Source organism: Phallusia mammillata, chromosome 6 (genome assembly GCF_965637545.1).
Source record: "Phallusia mammillata chromosome 6, kaPhaMamm4.hap1.1, whole genome shotgun sequence".
In the NCBI taxonomy this organism is placed as follows: Eukaryota; Metazoa; Chordata; class Ascidiacea; order Phlebobranchia; family Ascidiidae; genus Phallusia; species Phallusia mammillata.
The window spans coordinates 20850856-20876836 of NC_137257.1; the positions used below are offsets into that span (position 1 = coordinate 20850856).

Below are 25981 nucleotides of genomic sequence, written 5' to 3' on the forward strand. Positions count from 1 at the left end.
GGCTGGTGACGCTGGTCCTTATCGCCGCCTTCTGCATGTAACTGACCAAGCAACTGGTCGGACATCTTTGGTTGATTCTGGTGCCGCAGTAAGTGTTATTCCTGCAAACCGGATAGATCGCAATACTTGCCAACGAAACCTAAAGCTTGTTGCAGCAAACGGAAGTACCATTGCAACATTTGGCACCAGAAAAATTAACCTTAATTTAGGCTTGGGTGAAATCTTTTCATGGAATTTTATCATCGCTGAGGTCACGTAGCCGATTCTTGGCGCCGATTTCTTTCGACATTTTGGTTTACTTATTGATCTCAGTCGAAATAGATTACTAAATGCCAAAACATTTGACAGCGTCAAAACTGGCATTTCTAACACTGCCGCGCTTGGCTTGTTTGTCGCAACCAACAACAGAAATGAATTTAAAGCTATTTTTATGGAATTCCCAGCTTTGCAAAGTGCGGTATACAATGATGCTTCCCTGAAACACAATGTCAAGCACTACATTGTTACCAATGATCCTCCTGCTTTTGCCAAAGCTCGTCGGATATCTCCAGACAAGCTAAAATGTGCTAAAACAGAGTTTCAAAACTTGTTGGATTTAGGGATTGTTCGCCGTTCATCAAGTACATGGGCCTCTCCACTGCACATGGTGCTCAAAAAGTCTGGCCAATGGAGGCCATGTGGCGATTACCGCAAGCTTAACAAAAGCACTATTCCTGATCGCTACCCAATTCCTTTAATACAAGATTCTTCAGCTAATCTACATGGTGCGACAATTTTTAGCTGGATTGACCTTGTCAGAGCGTATTCCGGTTGCTAATTTCCAAAACCGCATTAATCACCCCTTTTGGATTATTCGAGTACACACGATTGCCCTTTGGTCTCTGCAATGCTGCTCAGAAATTCCAGCGATTTATGGATGAGGTGTGCAGAGGTTTAGATTTTGTTTTTGTCTATCTCGATGACATTTTGGTTTTCAGCCCTTCGGCGTCTGTTCACCGTAGACATTTGCGTTTGCTCTTCAAACGGCTTCAAATCTATGGGATTGTTGTGAATCCTGACAAATGTGAATTCGGATGCACAACAATAGCCTTTTTGGGACATCAAATCACCACCCAAGGCATTTCTCCACTCATAAACAGGGTTGAAGCCATCCAAAAATTTCCTCAACTAACGTCCAAGAAAAGTCTAAGAGAATACTTGGGACTAGTAAATTTCTACCATCGTTTTGTCCCTGGTGCCGCAAGAATTTTGCATTCCATGCACCAGGCACTTACAGGCACAGAGATTTTTTTAAATGGACAGAGCATTGCACAACTGCATTCAAGGCATCAAAACAAGCCCTGGCAAAATCACTGATGCTTGTTCACCCTAAGGCTGACGCACCAACACGAATCACAACAGATGCTTCAGGCACTGCGGTTGGCGCTTCACTGGAACAACGCCACAACCGGGAATGGAAACCAATAGGTTTTTCAAGAAAACTTAAACCCGCAGAAACACGGTACAGTACATTTGATCGCGAGTTCTTGCTATTTATTTATCTATTCGCCCCTTTTGTTATTTTGTTGAAGGCAGGGTGTTTGCTATTTTTACTGATCACAAGTCCTTAATTCATGTGTTCCAACGAAACTCTACTGCATTGTCACCTCGACAAGTTCGCCATTTGTGCTTCATTTCAGAGTTTACTACCGATATACAGCACATAAAGGGTAAAAGTAATTTTGCTGCTGACGCATTGTCGAGAGCCAGCATTAATGCTACAACATCATCTGCAATTAATTTCGCTCAAATGGCACTTGCACAACAAAATAATGAAGAAATTATTGCATATCGCACCTCGGTCACGTCACTTAATTTGTGTGATGTACCTTTGTTTGGAACAGACTTAACAATTCTTTGTGATATTTCTAAAGGCTACTCCCGTCCTATTGTACCCTATGGGTATCGTCGCCAAACCTACGAGGCGATTCATAATTTGTCACATCCAGGCATACGTGCAAGCTGTAAACTGGTCTCAGACCGTTTTGTATGGCATGGTTTGAACAAAGATGTTGGTAACTGGGCACGAACCTGTCTACAATGTCAAAAAGCTAAAATCCAACAACATACAGCTGCTGCTTACAGTTTATTTTCACTGCCGACCAGAAGGTTTGCTGATATACATGTGGACATTGTCGGACCTCTTCCCGTTTCTCGGGGATGCGCCTACTTATTCACGTGCATCTACAGGTTCACTAGATGGCCAGAAGCTTTCCCCATGACAGACGCAACAGCGCAGTCTTGCGCAAGAGCTCTACTCTCTTGGGTCTCACGTTTCGGAACCCCTCAAACCATCACTTCAGAAAGAGGTCGTCAGTTCGAGTCAACACTTTGGGCCAACCTTAATATGTTCTTGGGTGCCCATCGACAACGAGCAACCTCCTACCATGCCCAGTATAACGGCATTGTGGAACGAATGCATCGTCAGTTAAAAGCCGCTTTAAAAGCACGCTTAACAACCACCGATTGGATGGACCATCTTCCACCTGTACTGGCGGAATGAGATCTGCTGTTAAGGAAGATATTGGATGTTCAACCGCCGAATTGGTGTATGGTGGTACACTACAGGTGCCCGGGGAGTTTTTAACGTCGTCAACTGAACCACAAGATCCAACGTCGTTTCTCTCAAAACTACGAGAAGCAATGAGGGATTTGCTACCGACCCCGACAACCTGGCATCGACATTCTCATAACAGAGTGCCCAGCTTATTACGCAATTGCAGTTTTGTTTTTGTTCGAAACGAGGCGCACCGTACAACCTTACAATGTCCCTATGACGGTCCATCTAAAGTTATTCAAAAGCATGCTAAATACTTTTGTCTTGAAATTAATGGCCGACAAGACACTGTGTGAATTGACCGTTTAAAACCCGCCCATATTGAACCAAGTTTTATGTCGCAAGAATTTACCAATCGTGTTGTACTTGTTTCCCCTTCTATCGTATCTTCCCATCCAACAGTGACGCGCTCTGGTCGTGTTATTAATTTACCTTTGCGTTATCGTGTATGACTTGAACACTGGTGGGGGGTATTGTAGCGTATCTTTAAATTACAGGCGACACGCGACTCGCGACAGTACTTGCGATGTTGGATTGTGTGCACGCTTCATTCTATTCAGTGTCTCGCAATAAACAGACGTAAAACAAGCGTGCCTACAGGGTAAAGTTATTAGTAAATGCTTGTTGCAAAAAAACAATTTATGTCAAATTTTTACAATATGCACAAAAGAGCTACAAAGGATTATCTTTAGGTTTTTGGCCCAAAGTACCTTGATACTATGGGTGGAGTAATTCCACATGGTATAATATTGCATAATCCAACATGGTGTGAAATCGCAAATGCCAACATACTGTAATGGCAACACAGACAATAACTCATTTCTGTCAAGTTTCATATTACACGCTGAACGTTTTGCCAACAGACAAGGCAGGATGTCATGTGCTTTTGCACATGGCTCGGTTCACTCGGATGAGGGCGAACGTTTAGGCTGCAGTAGTTAATTATAACTTACAAAAACCACATGCATTATCAAAACGGATAACTAACACAATCTTTCTCGCAGCTGTCGTGGCCCGATGCAGTGTTTCTCGCAGCTGTTGTGTATGCGCAGTTTATTCTCTTTTTAGTGTGTTTGAAAGAAACCTACCACGCAAACCAGCGAGAGGATATGAACGCCTCGCCCTGGCTGTGTGGTGGCAGATATTCTACGTTTAAGGTTAAGACTGGTTGTCTTGAGAATGAAGCATAGACTAACAATTGACTAAGCGTTGTTAAAGCCCTGTGTTTGTATAATCTTAGATGTGTTGTTAATACTTTGGACTGTTGTCACATTATGTATGTAATCAGATAATCTGCCATTTTTGCCCTGTGTGTTATATCGTATTTTATGCATTAAGATTAGATGTTGGTGTGCATAAGGTTGTATGCATTTAGAGGTATTGTCCTGCTATATAGTTTAACTCGTATTTAAACTGAAATTAGCACACAAAGATACATATAGGGTTACAGTGAATTCACGCTTGACTGAGTATAAATTAAAAGACTTAATCTTTGTTAATATAAAATCATATTTTAGTTTGTGACGCTAGTTTAGACTTGAGATCTTAATAGGCTAAATAGAAATGTTACACTATGCTCAACTAAACAAAAAAGAAACCACAAATAGAATGGGTATTTCTCATTATTTATCTACCTTGTGCACCATACAAAACATTCATGCAACTTGGCAAACATATTTGTGTGTCGCAGGACTAATGAGAAACACAACAGCCTTAGCAGACAAGAAAGCAACAAAATAAACAACAATTAAAATAAAATTACTTTTTCGTTAGGTGGAGACCAACTTACCGATTTCATTCATGGGATTTTTGAAGAGAAGCAACATTGATACCGACTGGAAGCTTTTCCTAATCTATAATCATCCGGAACAAAAACAAACATACTTTGCTACATTAAGATTGTTTGCTTTTCCTGTTTTATTGGAGACTCAATCTTCATCTGTATCTTATCATTAGTCATGGAAATATTACTGGTCATTGCATCCAACTCTTGATTTCTTTCAGCACAAGCCAGTTTTAGCACACCATCGGTTTTGTTTTAGTTCAGTGCTCCGCAACCGGTGTGCCGCGGCACACGGGTGTGCCGCAAGATGATGCTGGGTGTGCCGCCGCAAAACCGTAACTTTTTGTTTAACATTTGTTTTTGTGTATTTTATCATTATAGTAAAAGATACAGTTCACACCACAAAATTAAAGCTACACTACTCACTACACATTCATGTTTTATTACGTCATAATATACTTTATATTGGCTTAATGCTGCGGTCTCAAAACACGCGGCACGGTGTGACCCAAAGACGGTTTTTGTGCGGCCCGTGAACTAACTTCAAATTTGGGTGGTTACCTTAGGTGGAATACCTTGTCAGACCACCGATTTTAGGAAATAATCATTCTTTATTAGTAATGGCTAGAAATAAATGGGAAGTTTTAATCGTATGATGAAAATAGGCTGGTCCCTCCTGTTGAAAATCGGCAATTCCAATTGTTGCAGCATATTTTTTAATTTTTCCGTCATTGTTTCACACATAGTGGTTTATTGCACTTTTTTTTTAGTTTGCTACACTCTATATCTGTTTCTTATTTATTGCATTACAAATGTTTTATGTACATGATATGGCACAAACGCACGACATTTTTAAATGCATAACGTCTTTGCTCATATTACTTTTACCAAATCGTTCCAATATTACGGCCCTTTACTAATGTTTTTGTCCCTCAAAAAGTTTAAGACCGCTGCCTTAATGCTTCTTTTAGTCTTTCGAAAAATTTCAAATCGCATTTTTGGTTTGGGTGTGCCGCCAAACATTTAAAGCTTGTATGGTGCGACGTGAGTGAAAAAAGGTTGCGGAGCACTGTTTTAGTTGACATTAACTGCTACAAAGACTAGTAGCGAAAAATCCAACAACAAAACAATATGCTTTGCAATGATGTTTAGGTTCATAGGTTTGATTGCTTTACTTTGGAAAATTGAGTTTTGATTAGTAAACCAAAGGAATTTAATTGTGACAGACAAAAAATAACAAAACGCACCTACTTTGTAAGGCACATGATATTACAACAAAAAATATAACTTCTAATTTGTGTTCAATATTACAACGCTATGGAAGGAGAACGATCAACGGATAAAGTTTATGATGTAATGAAATACACCAAGTTGGAAAAGTCTGCATATTTAACACAACAAAGTCCAAGTATGGTGAGTAAAAACGACTATCGATAGCGTACCAATCTTAAGTGATGTATGACATATCAGTAAAAAAATACACGGAAAGACTTAGATCTGAAGAAGATGCCAAAGCGTTGAAAGAGGTATTCGAGAAAATGAGTTTTGAAGTACCACCTCCTTACAACAACAAAACTTGTTCAGAATTTAATGAGGTATTAAATTTGGAACCGAAACACATTAAAAAATAATGGAACTACTAAAACCTAGATTGTATTTATCGTGGCAATACGCGCACGATAAATCGAAAAATAGGCCTCAAAATATCCGTAAGTTACAAGAACGGTATTTCCATTTTGTTGTTTTAGATCAGGGGCGTGCAACTGTTTATCGCAGTGGGCCACAACTTACACTTAAAATAATGCTGTGGGCCAGACAATAAAGCAACACATACATTTTTAAACAGCTTATTTAATAGCAAAGCGCACACAATCAAGTTACTCTTTGAGTACTTTTTAATCAATAGGATATCTGCTAACCTATTCGTTGAATAAATGTCAATATTTTTACTGCACCTATAAATCATGTTACTGAATTATTGCTAGAAAGGCAGTTCTGTCATAATGCACACTATGATGCAACAATGGGAATATTTCGTAACAGTGTATAAAACCTTATCACGGTGTGACGTTGTACAAAGTCAAATATACTAGTGATTGTGTACAAATAGCAACATTCCATGCTCTAACAGTAAAAAGTATACATAACTAATAGAGTACTTTGTAGTCTGCGCGGGCCACGAAAATAGGTGCCGCGGGCCGGACACTGGCCCGCGGGCCGTATGTTGCACACCCCTGTTTTAGATCCTTGATACGATTGCTGGTACAGATTTCGGTAATTACGCCAGTTTGTTTGTGTTCTTTCTTACCCACGGAAACGATCATGGCATCATGACGACGGACGTCCAATTTGCCAGAGAGGAATTTCTACAAAAAGTTTCGCTCAGAAAATGTTTCGAAATTGGGAGAAAAACCTAAAATATTTGTCTTTCAGGTAATTTTTTTTCAAAACAGTTTTTTGAGTGTAGTGGGTCACAAAGTCGATTGTAAGAAAAAAATTTACCCCTTGACCCCTGAAATAATGCGCCTGATTTACATTTGTGTGATACATTCCTCATTTCACATTTATCTATGACAGCTGAGTATGTTGGCTTCATCAGCAGGCATAGCGCGGGAGTCATAGGGAAGTGAAGTGGTTTTAAAATTGGACGGACGGGAAGTGATAGACGCCGAGACCGAAGTTTCACAGGAGCAACAAGACGTTGAAACTTGGGAGGAAGGAGTTAAAATGATCCTACCGGGTGGATATGACTTTCTGGTTTGCAACGCAGCCAACAAAGGTTGTTCAAATACATTGGGGATTAAACTATATTTATACTTAGTTCAGATCTTTATAACCAGTCGTTTAGGGTTTGTAAGTTACCGAAGCGAGAAGACTGGCTCCCGTTATATTCAAACTTTGGTTGAAGTGTTGGAAACGTGTCGTATAGGTACGTTCATTGTAATATTGTTGTATTCAACGATAGTAAAAACAACGTTGGTTGGCCTCTTCGTAAAGGGAAGACTGACAAAACAGATAAAGACTTCGTTCGCTTGCGTTCATGGGTTTCCAGAAAAGTGGCATTGGGAGGAAATAACACCATGAAGAAGCAAATGCTAGCATTTAATTCCACTTTGACCAAGTTGTTATATCTTCCCCGCAACGAAAACCCACAGAGCCGAATTGAAACTAAGAAGGAATTCACGACAACTCAGTATTCCATGGTTGAAACCAAAAAAGACAACTCGGGGCAAATCACTCAAACATCACTAACTTACAATAAAAAGGTAGTAGCTTTATATAATAACACACTGTTAATGAAAATATCAAACGTATCATAGAATAAAGAGATATAACAGCGTAAAACAATAAATAAAAACAGATCATTGTGACAATGCGCCACTGTATTACATTTAACAATAAGATGGAAGTGGTGAGCCCCAAAATCGGGCTCCCAAAAACTGACTTTCTTTACAGCCATTTGGTGAAGAATTGTGTGATATTCTTTCATACTTTTCGTTACAATTCATTCCACACGGTAAATTTAGGAAAATCTTCTGTGTGGAATTTGGTGACTTTCTTCCAGTTTAATATTCGTATACTTTTTTGTGTTACTGTATGTATCGTTTTTGGTAATTGTTTTTGCAGTTTATTACTAAAACCGCATGTAAAACTCAATTACTAACAATGTATCCAGAAACTTCTTCTTAAGGTCGAATTGTAATAAGCGATTTACTTATAACAACAATCGTGTGATGGCTCGGGGAGGTGCGCAGGAGTCCAAAACGTAGTATTTGAAAGCGTGAAAACTAGTGTTGTACCAAAGCTTCGGAGTTTTGAATATACTTGTCCAAATTAGCAGAAATCAGCATACTTTTTTCAAATGTCTCAATGCATTTTAAAGCAGGCATTATCTGCTCACGTTAAACTTTTTGCAAGATGTCTGCATATTGCGTTTGTAGTTTTCTTCTATGGAAACAACTTTGCTGGGCAAGTTATTCTCAGAGAGATAATAAAGTAATCGCCCGCAAAGCGTGCTTATCATGGCGGAAACGAGTTTTTTTGTAAGCATTGTAAAGTTGTATGTCCATGTATGTAACGCACAATTTTTTAAAACCGTCCGACTTCGTAAGCAACGTATCTTACACTTTATTAACTAACTAAATTGATTACAAAAATTAGGGCAAAGTGTGCTTATTCGTTTATCACCCGTAAAGCAATATAATATGGCTTTACTAAATTTTTAACTTTGTATTTAAGGGTGAAACAATATTTGAGTAATTTTTAAAAAGACAAGTCAACACGCCTCTGAGCGCCACGCGATGTGACCGGCCAGCCGCGCACACTTCTAATTGGTACCTTCACGGTTTGTTGACATACACAAACTGGAAGTGAGAAAAGAAGAAAGTGTAACGTAAAAATATAGATTGTACGGTCTGCGTTTGCGAGGCTTTGTGTTCCCGAGGTAACTGTTTGCTTATTAAAGTGAAATTTCAACCAAAATGTTCAGGCGGAATATCAGGCCAGGGCCGAATCCAGGCCATTTTAAAAAGTGTACGAAACTTAAGAAGTAGAAAATCAAAATCAAAACAAAGCAACTTACGAACGAAGCATCGTGGTAACCAAGCGTATTCGGAAACGCTTGTTAAAATCTTAACCTTCAATGTTTATAACAATGCCAAGTTGTTATTTACAACAAACCTTACCTAAAAAACAGTAATAGTTCAGCAAAACATTGTAACAGCTGACTCCACATTGTTTTATCCAAAAACCGCCTTTAAATATTCAGCATTTGTGCAATAGAATACGTAACACTTACGGTCAAGTAACAGTTAACACATGCGTTACCTGTTGATCAAGCCACGTTTGGATACATTTCCACGAATGTAAGACCTTCAGCCATAACCCAAATCGTGTTCTTAATCATCCACACATCTACCTTACAACATTTAAAGGCAGCAAGGAAAAGAACCGAAGTCAAATCAAATGAACAAAATTTCAAAATAAAAAAGGTCTTTTGTTTGATGGACAAAATGCCTAAAAATACCAAAGATAAAAAAATACCGATAAAAAATCTTAAATATGACATTTACTAGAGTAAATAGCAGATGAGACAAGTTCCAAGCAGTAATGCGAGAAGTGCTTTACAATCTATTTCCAATAAACTTGCCGAACGCTTGACTAACCACGCGTAGCGAGACAAAGCGACAATGCAAAACCACAGAATAGGAGATTCAATCACTTGCCTTGTGCAGTTTTGTGTAGCGGTATTCGCAGCGTCAATAGGCATTGAAAATGAATAGCAAGTTAAATGGGAAAGACAAGAGTTACCCCACGTTTATACGACCAGCTACCGAAAAGATTGCCACGCAATGTACAGTAAAAGGTTGGTAATATGTAAGTAAGGATGGTTTAAGTGTTGTCAGCAGAACTAGCGCAAATGCTGTGTCTGTGGCAAATGCCGCGTAATGTATAAACAAAAGTGTATGTTTACAGAACGCAACAGGGCAATAATAATCTCTGATTTGCAAACAGATACTTTGCCTGCCAGTTTACTAGTATCTGTAATCAGAAAGCTGACAGATTTTTTGTGTAGAATGCCGCTTTAGTACATCATATTAAACAGACCCAAGCAATGTTACAGTTAGTTTGATATGGGGCAAATTGGAATTTGAACTCGTGAATCACTTGGCGTGTCATAAACAATCCCTAACTTAACACGCAATATGTACTGTGTACGTTTTATTATTTGGGCGCCATATTACGTCACCGCTTGTCACACGACTTATTATTATTTTTCCCCGAAACGCTTGAACCGTAAAAAGTCGTGCAAGTGAGCAAGATTAATTTGCCGTCCAACAAGACAAAACAGTTTTTGTTTGGTATGCATACAACCAAAATGACTCACGTTATCAAACACCAGAAAAATGATACAATTTCGTATTGGAGGTAAAGTAGGCCTTTTCAAGAATAAAACTGACCATCCAGTGTTATCAATGAAAAAATAATAATATCATAAATTATTGTTTAAAGGATAATTATAAATTTAAATACCTCACTGGCTTGAAGGCGAAGTGCTGAGAAACGGTCCAGGAGAGTTTGAAGTTGGGTCTGACAAATTTAATCATCTTTTTGACGGCCATGCGTTCGTGCACAAGTGAGTCTATTAAACAAAATGAATTAACAGAATACGAATATAAAATCATGTATTGGGGGGATGCAAACAAATTTGTGGCATGTTCAACGTTCAATTTGACAAAAGGTCATGTCAAATATCGTACATGTATTTTGACCTCAAGACAGTCTTTTCAGGCATTGTTGATTTGATACAAAATCCTTTGTTAAGCGAGTGACAAACAATTGCGAATGCCCAGGACAATTACTCCAATATATCAACTATCATATAAAGTGGTCTGTGTGTTGGTCATGTTGTGCATTAAACAAATCAAAAAAATTAAAGCTTCCTAAAGTTGAGATCTTTTTCTTTCGTATGTTAATGCATATTCTGAGTGAATTGTCCAATTTTGTGCAGATTTACTATCAGTGGCGGTCGTGTGACGTACACAGGGAGTTTTATCGAGTCAAACCAATACAAGACAAACAAAGAACACAACCGTATTTTGTGTGGAGGATTTGGCACCGCTTCGTATACAGATCCATGCAAAAATATTTTCTCGAGGTAGATAGGCTATATATTCCCGCCGGTTTGTGCAGGTGGCAAAAGACAAGCTTAATTGTATGGTTTATCTCGTTAATTAACTAGTTAAATGTAGCCAACCGTGTAAATTATAGCTACGCTGAAAGTTTGTTTCAAGCCAAAGTATAACTGTTAACAGATAGGCCATAATGTTTACAATGGCTGGTGACATAAAAGGGCAGTCTTGCAACATCATTTAACGCCATTGTTAATACTTCCAATAAACGTTGAAACACTGTTCAGTCATACACGAATATGTTTGTCAGTTTAATAGTGAAAAGAACGGCCCAAATAGACGTTAAAAGCGACATACTTCATTATTCAAACGTTCCGCTCACTGATGATGGCATGAGCATTTGCCGAAACGTTTGATTAAAAAGAATGTAATTTGACGATATCATTTTGCTTTAATAATACACTCACGATAAAATCGCATTATGGCTTTCAGTTGAGCAATTCCTTTCTAAAATGTTTTTGTATACGAAGAGGCGGTTGTCTTTTTCTTAAAAGCTTCACATATGTAAAATCCCCAGCTGAAGAATATTTATAAACAAGGCGTAGTCATCAAAACAGTATGTTCAAAAACCAACGTCCTCTGACAACGTTTATCAAAAACTAAATTGTACTTTTTGTCGGCGTAGTTTCATTTGGGGGATTATCGGGTTGTGAATGACTGATTATGACAATATCGCAAAATAAGGCACGCCGAAGTGAAATAAAACAAAAAATAGTAACAGAAAACACAACAAAACCGGCCAATAGGGCAAAATACAAAGTCTGTTTAGTTTTGTCTGGACCAAGTTTCTCAGTGAGAGTCAACCATGCACTTAGAAGAGAGATTCCAATAGCATTGCTAACCAGGCAAGCATAGACCAGATTGGAAAGTTTTGTTTTTGGGCGGAGGATTTTTTTTTCGTCATAATCAATGCCCGGATTTATCCGCGGAATGGCGATTTTTTCTGCGAGGACTAATTGACTTTTGATTGACAGGTGGATTTAACGATTGATGCAACTTGTATATAACGCCTGCAAGACAATCCGACAAAAAGTATTTCCAAATAAACACAACGAATCTTTACCAGTTTTGCTTCATTTCGCACGCAACTGATCTGCTAAACGCTACACTTTTCATTTTCTTAACGATTCAATAAATTTGTGCTTACATTTCTTTCTTCTTGGTTGATTTATGAATGCCAAATTGCTTTAAATTGTCAGTAACTACTTGTCAGGCAAAAAACGTTGTTTTATGTAACTTGTTTTATGTAAGCCAAGCCGACGATCGATAAGTGTAAGAGTGAATTCACGCTTGACTAAGTATAAATTGAAAGACTTAATCTTTGTTAATATAAAATTGTATTTTAATTCGTGACGCACGTTTTGGACTTTTGTAACAGAATTTGTAGTCTTAATAGGCTTACTAGAAACGTTACATCCACCATGTTGGTTGCATCATTAACGTTCCACCCACTGTGAGAATTATCGTTGAGGGGTTCCAGCATGTAAATCCGTCCGGATTGGTTTCAAACTACAGGTAAGCAAGCAATCAATCGACGTGAAACATGCCATAAAATACAAAAACCTCGGGACGGCGAACATGCAGATAGTCTGGCCCGGAGGTCTAATGGGTTCACGTGATCAAGGTTTTGTCAAATACGCCTTAAAATACAAAAAAAAACTCGGGACGGCGAACATGCAGATAGTCTGGCCCGGAGGTCTAATGGGTTCACGTGATCGAAGTTTTGTCCAATACGCCATAAAATACAAAAACCTCGGGACGGCGAACATGCAGATAGTCTTTCCCGGAGGTCTAATGGGTTCACTTGATAAAGGTTTTGTCAAACACGCCATAAAATACAAAAACCTCCGGATGGAGTACATGAAGATAGTCTGGCCCAAAGGTCTAATAGGTTCACGCGCTGTTTTAATTAATGTTATGTTCCTCTTTTTACATCAGACATAGACGATGTGGGGACTCCAGTTACCTTTTTTAGTGGTTTATAACATAGTTTCGGTATGTACACCTCTATACAAAACATACGATGTAAGCAAGTTTTACCACGAAATGAATGGAAGTTTTTGTGCCTAACATGCTTGCGGGCAAGTCAAGTTGAATATATATTAGGTTTTTAAAATGAGAGCTTGTCAAACTAAAAGCCGGTGGTAAGATTTCAGGGAGAAAACAGACACTTAAAACTGTTTCTGATTGCAGCAGTTAGTATTAATATAAGATTAGTGTTTCCAACAAAAATAAACGCTTTCACACCTTCATTGTGTTGCGTAGAATAACTCACAGGGAGAGTAATTGACACAAGATTAAAAGTGGTATTATTTGTGGTAAATTACTTATTGTCGTTTGCAGCTTTTATGTTTGTAGCGCTGTGAATCTTAAAAGAATGATGTCAGATTGTCCAGTTGTGTCGACAAAACTTGGGAAAGTGAGTGGATTTGCATTGGCCAAAGCGAAGTGTCCAGAAGCTCAACAAGTTTATGGGTACCTGGCAATCCCGTTTGCTAAACCACCCGTTGGCAATCTAAGGTTTAAGCCACCGCAAAGGTAACAATCTTTGGAATTTGTTCACAATTTGATTAGGATTGCTAGACGAAATTACGAAGGCACATAGTTTTGCTTGAGTTCAGTCATCTACTGTATATTTCCAAGGCTTGTCCTATATGATTTATTGTATAATAAATATAGTTTTTAGGTCACTGAGTATTGTGTTTAACTCTGCATCAAAAATTGTTTTCTTGAATTTAACTTCATTTGGCCTGCAGATCTGCAATTTGTGTTAATTTTGAACATTCTTGTTCTTGTTTCCAATCACGTTATTCACTTCAAAGTGCCGATGCATGGAAGGGAACAAGAGATGGAACAAAATATCCACCTGGTCCGATGCAAAGTACAAGATACGTAGAAATATTTGCGAAATACGTCGCTAATTATCGAGTAGCAGATGAAAATCCGCGATATTTCGACGAAGATTGTCTTTACTTGAACCTTTTTACTCCAAAAACGAGCAACAAGGCAAAACTGCCAGTAAGTGTTTGGGCTTCAACTTAGAAAATGCAAAGCTGTTATGCCAAAATTGGGTTAAATAAATGAAAGTCTGAAAACATAAAAAGTCTAACTCTAAATGAAATAAATCATCGCAGGTGCTGATTTGGTTTTACGGAGGGGGGTTTTCTGCTGGCAGCAGTGTTGGATATCATGGTCAGACCATATGTGGTTTGCAAGACGTCGTTCTGGTGGTTCCTCAATACCGACTAAATGCTTTTGGATTCATAAGCTTTGGAAAGAACAGTTCATGTCCAGGAAATATGGGTTTGCTTGATCAAAAAATGGCAATGGAGTAAGTGAAATATCTGCTAATATTATGTTTCGGGTATTGTCATAAGGAGGTTCAATTGTGTTCACGGCAAAGCAACCGTAGTTAAGTTGTATGCTTAATATAATAAATCATACTTTTTGACTCGGTTTGCATTAGTTTCGTATGTGTGGTTCACATACATTTGTTTATCTTATCATTTAAAAGAAATACCAAGCACGAAATCTAGCCTTTGATGCTTCATAGTTATGCTCTAATAGTTAAAAGGACTAATCAAAAAATATGAAGCGAACGGACAGAACACGACATTAACATTTCCAGATGGACCAGGGACAACATTCTCGCATTCGGGGGAGACCCCAATAACGTCACTCTATTTGGGCGAGGTTCTGGTGGGATTTCGGTCAGCAGTCACGTGTTATCTCCTATGTCACGTGGTTTATTTCATCGCGCTATCAGTTGCAGTGGAGTCGCCAATTGCAACTGTAAGTACGATTGTGACGTTTTAGTAACGTTTCGCCAACAGAAGCGGCGTGCTTTCTTCAGAACAAACGCAAAAAGTTTTTTGACCAAATTTATATCGATTCTTTTTCCCATGACCTGCATGAGCAGCGTTTAGTATCTTGGCATATTGTTAAATAACTGATGTTTTATTGATGGCACAAAAGCGACAGGTCGTGGTTGAGTGTATCCAGCGGATTTAAACATCCGCTTAAATATTTTTCACCTTGCAGTGGTAACAAAGGAGAACAATGACGTAAGCACCGGGTTCTTGCTCAAGGAACTTGGAATCATGGACAGAGATCCCGAAATAATCCTTGCAAAATTAAGATCTCTGTCGGCTAAAGCACTGATGGAAGCTCAAGAAATATCCGCCGAATATCATGAAAATCCGGTCAGTTAACTGGTTTGCTAAGTACAAATGTCAATTGGTCAATAGACAAATTTGCAATAGCTTAAAGGTCCCTGTTGCGGGGACCTGCCATGGAGGTGAGATTGGATTATAAAGCTTAGGGTTTTAAACTGCATTTACTCAGACGAAAGCGACCTTTTGAAACGGTGGGACACAAAATTATATATATATTTATAAATTATAAACGCTTTTAGGCGTGTGCATTTCCTTGAAGCAACAATTTATTAATGATGTTTTGCATGTTGAAGAAAAACACAGCCTCATTTGGACTACATTATTTAACAAGCCGGAAATATAGCTGCGTCTGGCGTAGCGTAAAAATATACACATTACTCATCAAGGTCGCGCTGCAGCTAAATCGTTACTGCTTAGGTTGGCACAGTGGCCATAAACCGCTTTGTTTATTTTCAGCTGCAGAAACTTGACGACTTCGTAACAGTAGTTGATGGGAAATTTCTTTCTAAGCATCCGAGAGATTTAATAACGGATGGTAATTTCGCACCAGTCCCATTTATTATCGGGTGCAATAATACTGAGTTTTGTGGGGTTTTGGCTGATCGGTTTCCCAAAGGATTTGTTACTGGTGAAATAGGCGAGAAACAAGCCATGGATTTAACAAAGATCGCGTGGCAAGTGGCAGATAACATCCCAGTAAGTTAAATTTGTAATTTTTGTTGTTGTATAGTTCAGGTAGCATTTAATTGCGGACTAAATCTAAATCAAATATGGAAAAAAGGTGTCTTTTTGGCGGTACAACACAGAAAATCAAATAGTTTTTTCTTTCGTTTCTTAGTCGAATAAACTGGATGAAGGTGTCGGATTGGTTAAGAAGGAAATGATGAGGTATATTTCTCCTGATGACAGATACAAATGGAGCAAACTTCCTACTAACGTGATGTTAGATACACTCATTTTATTGCCAGGTGTGGAACAAGCAATCGCTCATTCAGGTAAAAAATCTCGAAATATGCTAAATACTGGTACCTTTTTAGTCTATTTGTACCAGCACCACCCTGTGGTTTCCAAATAGTTAAGGAATTTGCAAAACATCATTACCAAATTTGCAATATAAATTACTTAATGTTCTCCATGAACTTGAAGACAGTCAACCTAATTTGCAAAATGCCACCAAACATGTCAAAAAAGTTCTGCATTAGGTGACAACATTTTCATGTCTTCTGTTTAGTGTGCTAATAACTCTTGCTTTGTCGATGAAATAAGACTTAATTCACATGAACACAGATGCTGGTAATCCAACCTACATGTACTACATGACTCAACAACTACGAATGCACCATAACAGAGCATTTAGCAAGGATATGACAAAGAAGCCAGAATTTTGTGAAGCTGATCATATTGATGACGAAGTATTTACTTTTGGTGTTCCGTTTGGCAACGGACCGGTGGCGAAAGAAATGAAGTTCACTGAAGACGAGAAAAATCTCTCCAAGCAGTGGATGTCGTTTATTTGCAACTTCGCCAAAACTGGGTGAGCAAATTACGAAATTTGAATGCAACCGCTTTTTTTATCTTAAATGCGTTACCAGTGGGTAATTTAACAACTTGCGCTGGCTGTTTCACCAACTTGTATGTCTATTAGAAGTATTTAGGTTTGTTTTGTTAAAATTTGTTTTATCCAACTGCAGGAACCCCAACACACCAATGAGCCTGACAAATTGGACAAGTTTTAAAAGAGATGACCAGCGTCACCTGGTGGTAAAGATGCCGCTTGAGGAGGGCGTAGATTTGATGGGTGAAAGATTCGAGTTCTGGCAGAACCTACGCGCAAAGATGGCAACCACTTAATAATAATCTTCATGACACAATGTGTGATAATTTGACGATTTAATTTTGCTATAATAATATATTCCTTAATAAAACCTTAATTACATTTTTGTCGGTGTAGTTTCATTTGAGGGATTACCGGGTTGTGGATGACTGCTTATGAATATCGCAAAGTAAGGCACGCCGAAGTGAAATAAAAGAAAAAAACATAAAACACAACAAAAGCAACAAAATCGCAATATAGGGGAAAATATGAAGTCTGTTTAGTTTCGCCTAGACCAGGTTTCTCAACAACATTCAACCATGCACTTAGATGAGAGATTCCAAAAGCTTTGCTACCCAGACAAGTATAAATTCCCAAATCATCTAAAATCACTTTCTTTAAACCATAGCTTTGCCAATCAGATCCAACGTGACTCGCGGATTGTGAAGTTGTTAGTTTCACATGTGGCGTATTAGTCCCTAATTCAGTGAAACATCATAACAGCTGACATAACATCGTTTCATTTGAAACCGCCTTCAAAAATTCAAAATGTTTACCATAGACTAAACAATAGTTACGGTCAAGTAATAGTTACAAATCGCGTTACCAGTTGATCAAGTCATTTTTAGATAGATTTTTACGATAAGACTTTTACTTATAATCTACATTACAACCTTTAAACGCAACAAGGAAAAGAAGTCAAATAAAAAGAATAAAACTTTGAAAGCTAAAAAACCTTTGTGTTGTGGACAAAGTGCCTAAAGACACCCAAGTCGAAATGTACACAGGTAAGAAAATCTTAAATATGACATTTACCAGAGTAAATAGCAGATGAGACAAGTTCCAAGCAGGAAGTGTTTTACAATCTATTCACAACAAACGTGCCGAACGCTTGACTAACCAAGCGTAGCGAGACAAAACGACAAAGCAAAACCACAGAATAGGAGAATCAATTACGTGCCTTGTCCTGTTCTGTTTAGCGGTATTCGCAGCGTCAATAGGCATTGAAAATGAACAGCAAGTTAAGTGGGAAAGACAAGAGTTACCCCACGTTTATACGACCAGCTACCGAAAAGATTGCCGCGCAATGTACAGCAAAAGGTTGGTAATATGTAAGTAAGGATGGTTTAAGTGTTGTCAGCAGAACTAGCGCAAATGCTCTATCTGTGGTGAATGCCGAATAGTGTACAAACAAAACTGTACGTTTGCAAAACGCAATCGAGCAATAATCACCTCTGACTTGCAAATACATACTTTGCATGTCATTTTATTTATATCTGTAACCAGAAAGCTGGCAGATTCTTTTGTGTAGAATGTCGCTTTAGTACATCATATTAAACAGACCCAAGCAACGTTACAGTTAGTTTAATATGAGGCAGATTGGAATTTGAACTCGTAAATCACTTGGCGTGTAATAAACAATCCCTAACTTAACATGCAATATGTGCTGTATACGTTTTATTATTAGGACGCCATATGACGTCACTGCTTGTTATACAACTTCTTATTTTTCCCCGAAACGCTTGAAGCGTAAAAAGTCGTGCAAGTGAGCAACATTAAATTACCGTCCAACAAGACAAAACAGTTGTCCGGTAAACGGAAACCACGACTTTGTTTGGTATGCATACAACCAAAATGACTCACGTTATCAAACACCATAAAAATGATACAATATCGTATTGGAGGTAAAGTAGGCCTTTTCAAGAATAAAATATACCATCCAGTGTTATAATTGAAAAAAAATTTATAAATTATTGTTTAAAGGACAAATACCTCACTGGCTTGAAGGCGAAGTGCTGAGAAACGGTCCAGGAGAGTTTGAAGTTGGGTCTGACAAATTTAATCATCTTTTTGACGGCCATGCGTTCGTGCACAAGTGAGTCTATTAAACAAAATGAATTAACAGAATACGAATATAAACGTAAAGACCCATGTATTGCGGGTACGCAAATAAATTTGTGGCATGTTCAACTTTCAACGTGACTGGTTAGTACGGAAGGTCAAGTCAAATTTCGTCCAAAGTGATCTGTGTGTTGGTCACGTTGTGTATTAAAAAAAATCAGTTTCTAATTAGAAATTCAAAGCTTGCTAAAGTTGCATATTTTGAGTGAATGGTTCAATTTTTGTTCAGATTTACTATCAGTGGCGGTCGTGTGACGTACACAGGCAGGTTTATCGAGTCAAACCAATACAAGACAAACAAAGAACACAACCGTATTTTGTGTGGAGGATTTGGCACCGCTTCGTATACAGATCCATGCAAAAATATTTTCTCAAGGTAAATAGACTATATATTCCCGCTGGTTTGTGCGGTTGGCCATTGACAAGCTTAATTGAAAGCTTTACTTATGGTATGAGTTATGACTCAACTAGTGAATTTAACCAATTGTGTGAATTATAACTATACAGAGAAAGTGTGTTTCAAGCCAAATTAGAATTACAACGTTACACCATTCAATGTATTTTTTATTATTTTCACTGAACTTTGGTTTGTTTTTAGATTTTTCACGGTACTGACAACGAGACCATACACAGACAACTGCAATGTGAACGTTGCAAGTATGGCAAACGCACATTATACCATCACTGATGGAGGAGACGTGGTCAGGTTCGACGCAGAGAAATTGGAAACGAAAAACTCCATTGCTTTAACGGATATTTTAAACGTACATTTTAGCACCGCTCATCCGCATTACGGTAAGTTTTGCTGTTTTTTGGAAGCGAACAGATAGCTTACGGTCTAATAAAAAACACCAAACGTCACATGAGTATGAAAAGACGGCAACTCTTAAACCCAGCGCTTCCGATATGCAGTACTTATCAATCAACCAGTTACTAGTTGATAAAAAAAATGCTCACGTTTAATGCATTAAACGGTCGAAGATGTTTTTACAACTCCGTCAGGTAGGTTTACCAATGTAACATTACGATCGAATCCCGAATCAAACCTTAAAAACGAAAACTAACGCCGATCACACAATTCGAATTACAATCTAGTATACTTGTCTCAATAAATGTTTCCAGACACCAATGGTGATTACTACAATCTGGGTCTAACCTTCGGCCGCAACGCTTTTTACAACGTGGTGAGGGTACCAGCAAGTAGTTTCAACAAACAAGATCCAATGCAGGACCTGGAGATTCACGCGAAAATTGAGGTGGATACCCCACTACAACCGACCTATTTCCACAGGTGACAATAAACACTGTTAATAAGCATTGTTTACTTAAGGAGGTAGTTTATTAAACAACTAGTAACGTTAGTGATGGCGACATCACAGGAACGAGTGTTCTAAAACAACGATGTAATGGATATCTTGTCCCTCAATTTCAGTAATAACGCTCAAAAATGACGATGGGGTTATATCTATTTGTCGAAATCCATGTCATCACAAATATCAATTAGGACTCGAAACTGTTAATTATAGTTTTAAACCTATTTTACACTAGTTCCTAAACAATTCAATTGCACAGTTTCGCTTTGACACCCAACTACATAATAATACACGACCAACCGACGCGATTTGATGTGCTTTCGACACAATGGAACCGGGCTCTATGGCAACCGACAACTGGTTCAATAATAAACGATACAAAACGCCAATCAGTGGTAAGTTCCAAAGAAAAATTATAGATAACTGCGCGGTTATCTAACATATTATACTGTTTTTAAACATGCCGTAACGGCACATGCTCCAATAAATTGCTAACAGCATGTCCCTCATTTTGTTAATAATGTTAAAACGTGTCGACATTTATATTCTAATCCATGGCATCACAAAAATCACCAAGAATTCGAAACTGTTTTTAAAGGTTTAAACTGATAAGTACCGAATCTCGATTAATGTGAAAAATAAATGGGTAAAGCTAAATCTATCCCATTGTTACGATCGACCTTATAACGATCGGTCGCAAACACGCTTTAAGCATGCAATTGGTATGTTATAACTTGTTATAGTCCTTTTCTGTTTCAGTTTCTAGTTATCGACAAGGAAACTGGAGAACAGGTACCGATTAAATTTAAATCAGAAGGTCGATTTTGCTATCATTTCATCAACGGATTCGAAATGGCAAATGAAGGACAACGATATCTTGCGGTCGACATGTGTTGCCACAAGGAAGTTGTTTTGTTGGAAGGACCACTGTAAGCAGGTTTTAAGTTGACAAAAACGATTTTTGAAGCGTCTGCAATATGACGAATTTATTGCATACAACCTCTGGCAGTTTTGTTTCTAATTTAGTTTTAGATATATGATTTAGTTATTTTTTCGTCTATGTGGGGTTGTACAACGGACCAGTATTTGAGTTTGAACCAGTTTAAACTGCGTGTTGTCTGAACTCGTCTCATTATGTAAGCATAAAATATTGGTATTAAAGTGTTGCTTATATTAGAGTCTGATTAAGTTACGAACAATTTTTTTCCGATTCTGCTTAAATTTTCACAACTAACAGATTGGTCTTTGACACTTTGTAGCGTTTTAGACAATGCCCGAATGGGAATAACGACCAACAAATCAAATCCAACGTTCTTACGCTTCGTCATGCCACTAGATGTATCCGATTCCACGGGGAAAGGTAATGTTAAAAACTGGTCCAGAGTTGAACGTCGGGCCGGGTTTTTCCGGTTCGGAATGAATCTGAATCATCTGTCATATTTTGTGCTGTTAACTTTCTTCGTTGTTGTGTTTAGCCATACACTTCCTAGATCCTCGTTACGGCCTGTGTGTCAAAAATTGTTAGCATTTAACTTTAAGGCCAAATTTAGGTTAAAAAAAATAGGTTCAGGCTTGGGGTTCAATCCTACAACCCAAACCCCGCTTGCGACTTAAAAAAAGTAAAGTAAAGGTGTTTTAAACACTTACAGTCTTTTTTGGTTTATTGCCACCAAACAGTTGGTAAAAAAAACAGTTGAACCATAAGGTAATAAAAATGGCTTGATTGATGCAGCGTTGTTTTGTTTCCATTATTTTAGGCTTTAAACATTACAGGTCAAAATCTAGTGAACATTGATGGATGTCAAGCAACTGCTGTAATGCAAAATGATGGCTCAGTATTTCTCACACCTGAAAGTTTGTTGAAGAAAGAATTTAGTGGCACTCTGGAGCTGCCCCGTATCAACTACAAGTACAATGGAAGGAAATACAGGTAGGAAGAGCCCAACAGCACAAGAATTTTTTTTAAATTTCGCTTCATATTCTCATAGGCAAGTAGGAACTGAATGATGAACAAATATATCTGTTGCAGTAATTTGTTTAATTGCATAGAATTCATGAAACCATAGCCTATACCAGCGGTTCCCAAATCCTCACAGTTTAAAACATTTTCATTCCTCCGCAATCGGCTGCATAGTACGCGGTAAAAACAAAGATCAGTCAAAAATGGATCTTTTATTAACTTCACAGGTCATATTTCCAGAGATAAACTGTCTATTTACAAACCACATGTATATATTAAAGTAAATTCCTCTCTGGTTGGGGGTGGGACCACTGGCCTATGCCTTGTTAAGAAAGTGGTACACTGAATAACATAATTCAGGTAATCGAATAAAAAGCCTGATAACTGGTTAGAAAATAAACAGGACTCATCTGTACAGAGTATATAGATTGACCAAATAGAACATCTTTTCCAACAACAACCTTTTTGGTCAAGAAATGGTGCCATGTTTTGTTGTGTAGGTATTTCTATGCAATGTCAGTGTTCACACCACATTGTGAAGATCACCTGATGAAATGTGACAACATAACTAAAACAGGAATCACTTGGTTTGAAGAGGTAAAAGTTTCAGTTTACCAAGTATAACAAATTATTGCAACACATATATTAGCGTGACAGTCAAAAAATAATTTAGTGTGCTAAGTGGGATAATTTATGGCTTACAAAACCAGATTCTATTTTACCAACAAACGAAATCCCTTAGTAGTTTTAAGTGTGAAAAACTTATTTAAAAAAGGTACTATAGTAAAGCTTATCCTGCAAAATTCATTCATTCTAGACAACTATTTCAAATAGATTAAAAGTTGTAAATGCAAGCTATGGGTGAAATTATTTTTGCTTGTGTATGAAGGGCTGCACTCCATCAGAGCCAGTATTTGTGGAGAGGCCAGGAGCAACTGAAGAAGATGATGGAATTATACTTTCAACAGTTATAAACAAGGATCCAAACAAATCAGTGTTTTTGTTAATTCTCGATGCAAAGACATTTAAGGAACTTGCAAGAGCAGAGGTACTTGCATTCTACCCAAACCACTTTGAATTTCCCACCATAGCTTAACTACTATATAAGTCTCAACATTTTAAGTCAACCACTAGAAACATGGATGTAATAGAAAGTACCTTAAGAAGGTTTCTGAAGCCAAATTTTGGGTAAAGTTTTAAATAAACAGCTTGTCACAAAACAACAATTTATGTCAACTTTTTACAATATGTACATAAGAGCTACAAAGGATTATCTAGATCCAAAATAGCCTTATACTATGCTCAACTAAACCAAAAAATACCACAAATAGAATGGACATTTTTAAATTTTATCCACTATGTGCATGAAACAAAACATTGATGCGACTTGGCAAACATTTTTGTGTGCTGCAGGTTTGGTATTCTCAGACAAAATATTAAAAGACTAATGAGGAATATAAAGGCCTTAGCAGACAAAAAGCAACAAAAATAAACAACAATTAGAACAAAATTATTTTTTGTCAGGTGGAGACCAACTTACCTATTTCATTTCATGGTATTTTTGAAGAGAAGAAACAATGATACTGACTGGAAGCTTTTCACAATCTATAATTATCCTGAACAAAAACAAACATACTTTGCTACAATGAGATTATTTGCTTTTTCTGTTTTATTGGAGACTGAATCTTCATCTGTATCCTACCATTAGCCACGGAAACATCACTGGTAATTGTATATTCAAGATAATTGCAAAAAAGTTGTTACTGCCAATCTAAATTAACAGCACATCCTTAATTTTGTTTGCTATTTTATATTTTGGGGCCTTTTGCAAGTGTTATTTTTTTGCAAAACACACAAATGTTTGTTCACCAAGACTTTTTTATGATTAGGACTGTAAATGTAGAGTTATATCCGTTTTATTGGGTAGATTGTAATTATATGAGTAAGTTGGTACATATAGTACCTGATTTACATGATGCACAAGTTATTCTAAAAATGTTTTTGAAGAAATACTTCCGTCTACTTGTTTAATACATGACCGTTTGTTTTCAAAATTGCAACATGTAAATAAAAGTCAACACCACATATATGTATTTCATAGTCAGCTTTCATTACTATTTACTTGCTGGACTACCTTTATAGGCTGAGCAACAATTAAACATTGCACCAGAAAAGTATAGTGCAATTTTGACAACGATCGCAAATTTTTGATGTTAATACCAATTCAGAACAAATTTAATGCAATTAACAAAACATGTTTTTATTTGTGCAAAGATAAACAAAAACATTAAATTTCATTTTAATGTTTATTTTCACACTGCCTTTTTGGTTCTGGCATATATTTTTCTTGAATACAGTTAATAGTTGATGAAACTGCAGCAACTAACCTTTTTCAAGTAAATATTGCGATCGTAGCCCGGCCACGGCACATATCCATGGCTCATTGCGTTTTGAACGTTGAGCCGACACCAGTTTGCTTTAAACTACTGTGGGACCATTGGCATTTCCTCTGTTGTTTATGCCCCAGTTGACCAACCTACGCCCCCAGGGCAAACAGCGGAAAAAAGGCTCCAGCAAACACACAAAACATCGCATATCTCCAGTTCTAGTACAGGTAGAAAGGTGAAATTTCACACCTGCACTAAGTCGAACATGCAGAATTTAAAAATGCAAAAAAAAAATTTTTGCCACAAAATTAAAAAAATTTTGGGCCGAAATATCCCGATTTTGGTAACTTAAACTAAAACGGGAAAAATAAAATATTGCTCATTTTTTTTGGAAAAGCTTTACGTTTCTGAAAATCTAAGTGATATGCGCCAAACTTCGGGGCGGCTGGTTAAAAAAATGCAATTTATTTGAAAAATTTTAGGACGTAAAAAGGTGGCAGTTTAGGTTTGGCGCTCAAATTTTGGGGTCAAATCTCAACAGATTTGAATGAAACTTGCAGGAAATGCGGATTTTTAGCGCGTCATTGTTTGCTGGCGAGCGGGACGGCGGCAATATGCGCGAGTTATGAACTTCAAGTGAATATTAGGAGCAGTGGCCCCGAAGTTAAAATAACGATTTAGGGCTTTTTGAAAACGGCATGCTCTGCAGAAAAAGAATATGTCAGTGGCATTTTTCCCGTTTGAACACAATAGCTACCGAGGACAGTAGCATGTTGCGCTAATGCCGATTTTTTAGCATCTTTCTTGGCTACATCCCTTTCATGTTCTTTACGGCGCGTATTCAGAGATCTTCCCGTTTCGCCAATGTAAATCTCCTTGCACTGTTGACATGGGATCGCGTACACCACACCCCTTGCCGCGTTAGATGCTAAAAAATCGGCATTAGCGCAACATGCTACTGTCCTCGGTCACACCATAAACTTCTCTGCTGCCCAGGTGTTAGCGAGAGAAACCGATTTTCACAAGCGAGGTTTCCTGGAGTCGTGGAACATACATTCTCACACCAACACGATGAACGTTAAAACGGACGTTCTAATGCCGATAACTTATCGGTCGCTTTTGCACCATTGAGCCAGGTGTTATCACACGACCATTGGTGCGCATTGCGTTTTTTCTACCGCCTTTTTTGTGTGTGTTTCCCCGCCCTTTTCGCTTTATAATAACTTGTGTTTGCAATGTATGTCATTACCCTGATGAAGGTGTTTCGTATGGGACATCGAAACGTTGGCACAGTAGAATAAAAAACTGCCGGAAGAGCTGAAAATTTTGTTGATACGTTAATGGAGAGTGTACTTAAAAA

The 25981-nt window shown here is 37.8% G+C and overlaps 2 protein-coding genes and 1 long non-coding RNA gene across 4 annotated transcripts; 2 read left to right on the top strand and 1 right to left on the bottom strand.

Moving 5' to 3' along the window:
* Positions 1 to 10461: 10461 nt before the first annotated feature.
* Positions 10462 to 23840, bottom strand: LOC145232013 (uncharacterized). Its single transcript, XR_013860808.1, has 4 exons — positions 23775 to 23840; positions 21593 to 21778; positions 18833 to 18941; positions 10462 to 10521 (listed from the first exon to the last, which is right to left on the bottom strand). It is a non-coding gene; the product is annotated as an uncharacterized LOC145232013 (long non-coding RNA).
* LOC145232010 (carboxylesterase 4A-like) lies at positions 13325 to 17180 on the top strand. The gene is made up of 9 exons (XM_080096494.1): positions 13325 to 13609; positions 13894 to 14089; positions 14206 to 14402; positions 14700 to 14863; positions 15113 to 15273; positions 15703 to 15942; positions 16085 to 16241; positions 16534 to 16780; positions 16938 to 17180. The coding sequence occupies exons 1-9, from the start codon at positions 13449 to 13451 to the stop codon at positions 17095 to 17097; spliced, it is 1683 nt and encodes a 560-aa protein (XP_079952620.1). The 5' UTR covers positions 13325 to 13448; the 3' UTR covers positions 17098 to 17180.
* On the top strand, positions 17976 to 24321 carry LOC145232012 (carotenoid-cleaving dioxygenase, mitochondrial-like). 2 transcript variants are annotated; one of them, XM_080096497.1, is made up of 12 exons: positions 17976 to 18160; positions 18824 to 18935; positions 19191 to 19337; positions 19560 to 19756; positions 20084 to 20252; positions 20534 to 20669; positions 21034 to 21203; positions 21534 to 21634; positions 22048 to 22204; positions 22735 to 22831; positions 23124 to 23282; positions 23759 to 24321. In XM_080096497.1, the coding sequence occupies exons 1-12, from the start codon at positions 18070 to 18072 to the stop codon at positions 23813 to 23815; spliced, it is 1593 nt and encodes a 530-aa protein (XP_079952623.1). In that variant the 5' UTR covers positions 17976 to 18069; the 3' UTR covers positions 23816 to 24321. The 2 variants fall into 2 exon arrangements, with proteins under 2 accessions (XP_079952623.1, XP_079952625.1); XM_080096499.1 differs by lacking the exon at positions 17976 to 18160 and adding an exon at positions 18679 to 18744.
* Positions 24322 to 25981: the final 1660 nt, after the last annotated feature.

Coding starts and splice junctions, on each gene's coding strand:
- LOC145232010 (XM_080096494.1), top strand. CDS start 13,449: ATGATGTCAGATTGTCCAGTTGTGTCGACAAAACTTGGGAAAGTGAGT. Junction 14,864..15,112: donor TGGAGTCGCCAATTGCAACT/GTAAGTACGATT, acceptor TTCACCTTGCAG/TGGTAACAAAGGAGAACAAT. Junction 15,943..16,084: donor AAGTGGCAGATAACATCCCA/GTAAGTTAAATT, acceptor TTCGTTTCTTAG/TCGAATAAACTGGATGAAGG.
- LOC145232012 (XM_080096497.1), top strand. CDS start 18,070: ATGAACAGCAAGTTAAGTGGGAAAGACAAGAGTTACCCCACGTTTATA. Junction 18,936..19,190: donor GGCCATGCGTTCGTGCACAA/GTGAGTCTATTA, acceptor ATTTTTGTTCAG/ATTTACTATCAGTGGCGGTC. Junction 21,635..22,047: donor ATCCGATTCCACGGGGAAAG/GTAATGTTAAAA, acceptor TAAACATTACAG/GTCAAAATCTAGTGAACATT.